A 7,560-nucleotide genomic window follows, 5' to 3' on the forward strand; every position below is an offset into this window, starting at 1 on the left:
AATTCTATTATTGCTGAAGGGCATCCTAAAGGCCAAAACAATGTGGTAAAAGGGTATTGAAAGGAAAAAAAAATACTGAGAGCATGAGGAGCAAAGTAATATGGGAACTTGGCAGGATAGCAGTTGTAGGCACACAGTTTGTGGTAATTGGGAGTGGGGCTGCAGCAGAGCCTCATCCCCAGTGGGTACAGCTGTGAGAAGCAGCTGAGCAGCATTGACAGCAATGAGCCATGGAGTGCCCAGGTGCACTGACCAACCTCCAAAGGGAACAGAGGGCACACAGGTGCAATGCATCAACATGAGGGGTATGAAAGGCTGGACTGAAGGACAAGAAGGGTAAATGCTTGCAGCCTTCTGAAGGGACAAGATGTTTTTCTGTCTGGGAAGATGCCAGAAGCCTTCTGATGAGGTATGGTGTGACTCTCTATGGGAGAATGTTTAAAGCCTTCTAAAATTCTATGGTGATGCTCTGTGTGTTGTGACCATCTCATTTGTGACATGTGCTGTGACAAGCAGCCATGTCTAGTTTCTGAGACAGTGGATAATTCAGGATTGGGGTCGGCAACCATGGTAGGAATTTGAGAAGATTGGTGCCCTTTAGGCACTGGGTGGAGCTCTGAAGTCTCCCTGGAGCCTTCTCTTCTCCAGGCGGAACAACCGCAGCTCTCAGCCTATCTCCATAGCAGAAGATCCAGCCCTTGGATCATTGCTGTGACCCTCCTCTGGAGCCACTCCAGCAGGTCCATGTTCTTCTTGTGCTGGGGACCCCAGATCTGGGTGCAGAATTACTTTTGGGTTCAGCTATGTGTTCATTCATCCCAGTTCCTCCCACAAGCCAGCCCAGGTGGGAGCAGAGCTCCCTCTACCCCACCCATCCTGTTCCCATCCCACCTTCAGCCCATCCCATGGTGCTTTTTTCTGCTGCTTCCCGTGAGCTGTTGGCTCTTGCCCTGCCCTGACTGCTGGCCCAGCCTGTGCGCACCACACAGAGATCTGTTGCCAGCTCTCTGGAGTTTGAAGGAAAACCCAAATAAATCTCTGAATCAAAGTAAAGGTGTCTTGCAAACTTAACCTAATCATTTTAAAACTGTATTAATGCAAAATTAAATCTATCATTTCATTTTCCTCTTAGGCTTTATTCCTAGTTTGTTTGAGAGAGCAAGTGAGTCTTTTAGGGCTTGTGGTACCTTGGTTCCCTTTTAGAATGGAGCAAATCTTAAGAGTTTTCCAGACAATTTTCTTTAAATACTGTGAGTTTTCATTCCCTTTTCATTTAAAATACTTCTACAATTTAATATTAAATGCTGGGTAACAAAACCCAGTAGCACTTCCAGTTGGAAAAAAATATGTTGTGTGTAACTCAGAGGAGGAATTCTGCTTGCAAAGTGATGATTTTCCTCTGAGGTGGATCAAACAGGTGCTCAGTCGGATGCAGGTGCTGAAGCACTTTTCTTGTGGCTTGAGTGTCTGATGGCAACAGCCTGAGATTTTAATAACAGTGAGAAGGGATTTCCTACTAATTTTCCTCTCAGAACTTGTACAGTCTTTTACAGCCTCACGTAGTCTTGTCTTTATCTTCTCCAAAACCTGTTTAATTTTTTTATACTTTTTTTTTTTTCCCATTTGCAGAGAACAGGAGGGTGTTGGCTATTTTTTTCAAGTGCAGTGTATTTTTACTGGGGGGGGACTGGGTTTAGTTTTGCCTTCCCAGCATCAGCTACACTGATGCTGGGAAGTTACTCTCTCTTATCCCAGTTACTCTCCAGGCTGGTATGTGCTACCCCAGTGGCAGCAATGGTAGATTGAACTGTGCCTGGGCTAGGTTGGGAGAGGAATAATCTGGATGCGTCCATGATTTTCCCTCCTGGGTGCCTGCAGCAGGCAGAGCTGTGCCCTTCCACTGATGCTGTCTGAGCCAGGAATGCTTGCAAAATCTCCACTCCTCTTTTGCACCATTCTGGTTTTTCCCTGGCAGAAGCAGGGCTGGTATCTCCAGGCCATGGGACATTGTGACACTGGGTGTTGCCATGGGACAGGTTGAGTCCTTGAGGGCACACACATGCTGGAGTGTCTCACTGAACTTGGGGCCTCTATTTGGAGATCAGCTGCAGGAGGCCGTGAGATGACTGGAAAAAGGAATGTGGCATCTCCCAGTTCAAACAAACAGAAAATTTTATTTTGAGGGGTGAGGGGGGCGAGGACCAGGGACTGATGCTCCTCTGGTCCTGCTCTGGTTTTGAGGACGACTGTAGGGCTTTTTCTCTCGCCGTTGTTGCTGCCAGATGTGCCTCATACGAATTGGCCCAGGCTGGGGGTGGAGGAAGAGCCAGGGTGGTCTGTATGGGGCTGTTTGTCTCCTGGATGACTGAGAGTCCTGGGACAGCCTCGATGCCACCTGGCTGCTGGTGCTGAAGCTGCTGGTCTTGGCGCTCTGGGCTGGCACATCGTCCATCCTGCGGCGCTTTGCCAGCGGGCTCTCGGGTGCCTGTGGCTCTCTGGCTCCCTGTGGGTGGCCTCGCTTCAAGGCCTGCTTTCGGCAGGGCGAGCTGCAGCTCTTGCTGCTGCTGCTGACCGGCACCACGCCCTGGGACAGCCCTGACACCTCCTGAGTGGTGGTTCTGAGGCTGCTGGTCTCAGCACGCAGCAGTGGCACGCGGTTGAGCCGTATGGGTTTTCCTGTCTTGATGCCTGAGTCTTGCACTCGCTGTCTCCATGAACGGCGACGAATCTTGTCCGGCCTGGGCTGTCCGGAGAGGCGGCTGCTGCTCTTTGCATCTGCCTCTGCCCGGTGACACAGTGTGCACATTGGAGAGAGAGAGAGGGCAGGTGGTGTGAGCACCTCTGCAGGGCTCAGGAAATGTCCCTGCAGGATTGCAGGATGTGTCCCTGCTGGGCTGGCTAAAGTGCAGGGGAAGCGCCATTGCCCACAGCCCAGCCTGGCTCCACTGGCCCATGAGAGAAGGGACCCTACTCTGGGGTCATTCTGCAGAGCTCCTGCTTCCCCTTTCTGCTGCTCTTGGCCACTTCCCCTCTGCCAGCCGTGGGGAGCTGTGGGGAGGGAGACTTGGCTCTCACCTTGCTCCTTCCCAGGAGGACGCTTCTCAGCAGCGTTCTGCTTCACCATTGTGGGTATGGAGGAATGCCTGGAGGGTCTGGGCCGCAACACTGTCGGCCTTTCTCCTCCTGACAAAGCGTACCAATCCTTCCTTGAGTGAAGAGAGATGCGTATGAACTGCCTCAGAGGCACCAAAACTCGCTCAGTAGTAGCCTTGGGCAAGCTCCTTCTCAGCGATCGTCTCCTCGACTCTGCAAGGTGTGTTGATGCACAGCAATCTTTACACCTTAGGCCTGGGTGATGATGTCGCGCCAGTCCCTGTGACCTCACAATCACTGATCTATGCGTGACCCGCTCTCCGGATTTGGGGAGGGTGTCCTTGTGGGTGCTGGCAGGGACTTTGTTGATGTCAGGCACGGCTATGGTGGGAAGAGCAGAAATGGGAACAGGTTCATCAGCAGGTTGATGGGCTTGAGTAGGCTTAGGTCTTATTACAGGTCATCAGTGATGATTGTCCCCCCATAAGACCCGGGGGGACTTGTCAAGCCTGAAGTATTTCCTTATTTTTAAGCCGTTTATGTTAAGAGAATTCAAAGTTGGTCCTTTGTTACATAGTTTTCTCAAGTCTGAATCTTAGAAAAATTGTCCGGTTAGACCAAGCTGAAAAGTAGTTTTTACTGTGGTAGGTTTAGAAATGGACAGAGATGTAGACTAAAAATCAGTAATTGCTAACAAAGGGTTGTTATTATTATTATTATTATTATTATTATTATTATTATTATTATTATTATTATTATTATTATTATTTCTGTCATTATCAAAGAATTGTGGTTGTTGAATAGCTTAAATGTACAAAAAAACATGAAACTAAAGTTAAAGCAGGTTGTTACTTATAGTCTAATTCAGAGTCCTTTGAAATATGTTAGAAAGAAGCTTTGTCTTCAGTGCTCTTTGCATCTGACTTAATTCCAGAAATAGGAAACAATGTTTTGGTCAAGATTTTGTTAATTTTTTTAACAATTTAATATGTGTCAAAAACTCCTGAGGATCACTACATTTTCCTGTGTAAAGATCAGTTTGTAAACCTGAATACTAATGAAGACTAAACTATCCCATTTCAGTTACTTTTTGAAAAGACATATGTGAATGAAAGTAGATGAAATCTATTTAACAATATGACTATATTCATGTGAGCATCTGAAAAAAAAAAGGGTTTTTTTCTTATCTATTAGCTCACATAATTAGATGTCAGAGCTCTCTTGGAAAAAGAGCTATGGGAATAATAGAGTTAAGCTAATGTAAGGCAATGGTTGTAGTGCAAAGATGCCAGAGAATATAATAAAAAATATCTGTGGTGATCTAAATTTAGTATTATCAGAGTCTGGGGAAAACTATGGCTGAGAAATCATTAGGGCAAGAAAGAAGTTGAGTGCTGTGGAGAAGAGAGCTGATGCCAAGCTAAAGACATGGTTATTTACTGATGATTCAGATCTGTATAGTAGTTCAGAAAATTGCCCTCTAAAAATGGAAACCATCATCATATTAAACTTCACATGGAAGTGGGAAGACAGGAAACAAGAGCACGTGGACTGGCCTTTTGCCTCATGGTGTCTAAGTATGTATAAATATCTATTTGCCAGTGGGCAACTGGGCTGTCTCTGTGTGGTGGGGATGATGGGGTAGAGTTTGTGGAAGGTGGCTGGGACAAACATTAGGAGAGCTAAAGGGCAGGCACCCATAGCCAAAGAATATGGTGATGCATGTCTGTGATTTAAGGAATGAAACACTTGTGGTTTTGTGATGAAGAGTAAATTTTCTTAGTGTAAAATCATCTTGTTATTGCAGATTGTTGAATTTCAAGAAGTGTATGTAGCTGGAATGCAGCTCTCAATGTCAAAAGTTTGGAACATTTCAGAGCATGGACTGTTTTTAGGTCCATGGTTTTCATGTGCCTTCACTTGTAAGGGGTTTGTCTAAACCCCAGGTTCAGATAGTATCAAACTTGTTCCAGATGTCCTGCACTTTTGTTTTATGGGCACATGGGTCATAATAAAATTCTCTGTTGCTTTATGCCTTTTAGCTGTTGTGGTTAGCCAAGGACATGATGTACATTTTGGTGAAAGCATTTTCAAAACCAGGTGAAACTGTTATTATTTCAGAGGTTTTTCAGAAATATTTTCAATGATACACATTATAGCATACAATCTGTGCATTGGAGTTTTGGTTAACTTAAATAAGATCAAGTGAATATATCAGCAATCTTTTACATAATAATTAATTTAAGAATTTTTTAAGTAGCTGGGTACTGCATGTGACTTTTAAATATCTTCAAATATTTGATGGCTGTTGCAATTGTGCTTTGACTCAGATGAAACTTTGAGAGACTTCAGTGTATGTGTTTTCTGATCTGAGCCTGAACTGTGGAAAAATGAAAGTCTGACCATGCCTGTACTTTGTGTGGAGTATATTGAGTGGTTGCAAACTTCTTTGAAGTAATTGTTTTGGGGAACTAACTTTTCTTTGTGTGTGAAATTTACAGAAGAATTACAGAAAGTAAAGAAACTGTCTAACACATAAAAATTAAAAGCTAGCCCTATAAATGGGTGAGCATTCACACATCTCTCACAGCTTTCAAGAAGTGAAGCTTCCTTTGGAAAAAGAGAACCAACACTAAGCTGTGCTTTTTTTAAGAAAAAATTTTTTCTTTTTATTTAATGTCTCTCTCCACATCTGTATACAATGTGTATTATTTAGCGAATTTTGTAGTCAAAACAGTAGATATTGCCCCCATTATCCTGCAGGTTTCTCCAAATTTATATAATCTTCAGTTGTTTTTTTCCTTTTAATATTATCTATTTATGGTTCACATGAAAAACCAGCCACTGGGGAGTTTTCAACATGGTTTTTATTATCTGGATAATGTCAGTGATGGTGCACGGAAGCATAAAGGATCTTGAATTTTGTAGACAAAGGTAATTGTGCAGGAATCTTGATAACAAATTCTTGTTTTGACTAGTAAATGATAGGTTATTAAATTCATCGTCATAGTATCTAAAGCTTGCTCCAAAATGGGGTAATTTTTCATCTAAGAAGCACTTTGAAGTACACTCTGCATGTTTTTTTTTAAGTATCTCTTAACAACAGCAAGTTACAGCTGGGATGATGTTTCACTGCTTTTTTAATAGATCCTCTAAGCAAAACCTGAGTGCTGTAGTTGAGCTGAGCCCTGTTTTGTTTGGAACCATTAGAATGTCCTTTTTTTGCTGCAAAAGAGAAACCATTACTTTCCATGGAAAGTCTGGGAAGCGACATCATTCCTGTAGTTGCTGACCCAGCCATTGCCATAGTTTCTCTTTTCCTGCTGCCTGGTGAGTCCCTTCTAGATGGGTTTGCAGCTCGAGAAAGATTAAATTGTTTAGGCAACTTTTGGAAAAACCAAAAGTGGTGTGGAAGAATTTTAAAACATTTTTCAATTTTTAAAACTTTTTAGTCAGAAAATGAGGTAGTTCACTTCTTTAGCAGTGGTCACCAAATGTCCTTTCATAGGTGATGTTGCATATTGCTTTTTGTTGCCTTCAAATATTATATGTTAATATTTATGCCCTGAGACAATTGCTTAAGGTTAATTGTAGCAAAGATTCCTGCAACTTTTAAAGGAATTATTAATAGACTGCTCAGCTACTAAATACTGTAATACATTGGTATTAGCTTTTACCTGTGTCTCTCATACCATATAAAATCCAATTTATTTTCACCAAAGCTAGACATACTTCACATTTAAATTTCTCTTTGTTTTCAGGTGATACATAACAGATGGATATGCAGCACCGCACTAACATATCTGTACTGCTCAATCATGTTTGAAAGAACATTAGGCATTTATTGCACATTCTCTTCACCTTTCTGTGGGGTTAAGAAAACTTGTTGAAAGAAGAGGACATTTTTTTCTGTTCTTTATATGGTTACCCAAAATCTAGCAGGGAATGAAGCCTAAGTAGTATGGGAGTGAGTAGAAATCTGATGGTAAGAGGTAGAATCTGATGTGGTCTTTCAACACTGCAAGGCATTTAACTAAGCTTCTCACCTGTGATGGGGGTGGCTCTTAAAAATCTGCTCCTTCTAGGAAAATGTTACAGCTCTGGGAATCAACTCTGTTCTCCTTTAACTGTAGCGGTTTACCAACCTGCAGTGTCCTAAATGTCTTGGAGCAGTTGGGGAAAACAGTCCCAAAGCAGGTGGATTGTTGTGGAATTTGGGATGTTCATGTCATGTTCAGGTCTCCTGGCCTGTTCCTGGGTAAGTCACTGTGTGCATCTGTGGTCATCTGATAATCTGCTCTTCTTTCACACCAGGAGAGGGGAGGAGACCACTGGAATGTGTTAAATAAAAATTTAAGCAGTCCAATGTTCAGAATTTATTTCTGAATTTCTGTGTTTCTGCTTGAACTTGGACTAAAGAACATTATTTTTTTGCCCCCACAATTTCCCACGAAGAGAAGGTGGAGA

At 43.0% G+C, this 7,560-nt stretch overlaps 1 protein-coding gene across 1 annotated transcript; it reads right to left on the reverse strand.

Annotated features, from left to right (window-relative positions):
* Positions 1-2,154: 2,154 nt before the first annotated feature.
* Positions 2,155-3,326, reverse strand: LOC128787454 (uncharacterized). The gene is made up of 2 exons (XM_053941618.1): positions 3,076-3,326; positions 2,155-2,781 (listed from the first exon to the last, which is right to left on the reverse strand). Exons 1-2 carry the CDS (start codon positions 3,122-3,124, stop codon positions 2,174-2,176), a joined length of 657 nt encoding a protein of 218 aa, XP_053797593.1. The 5' UTR covers positions 3,125-3,326; the 3' UTR covers positions 2,155-2,173.
* Between the last annotated feature and the right edge of the window lie 4,234 nt (positions 3,327-7,560).

Source organism: Vidua chalybeata, chromosome 4 (assembly GCF_026979565.1).
Source record: "Vidua chalybeata isolate OUT-0048 chromosome 4, bVidCha1 merged haplotype, whole genome shotgun sequence".
Taxonomy (NCBI): Eukaryota; Metazoa; Chordata; class Aves; order Passeriformes; family Viduidae; genus Vidua; species Vidua chalybeata.

Excerpts from the sequence above, each read along its gene's own strand:
- LOC128787454 (XM_053941618.1), bottom strand. The coding sequence starts at position 3,124 with ATGGTGAAGCAGAACGCTGCTGAGAAGCGTCCTCCTGGGAAGGAGCAA. Across the intron at positions 2,782-3,075 it reads TCCTCCTGGGAAGGAGCAAG|AGGCAGATGCAAAGAGCAGC; the intron begins GTGAGAGCCAAG and ends GTCACCGGGCAG.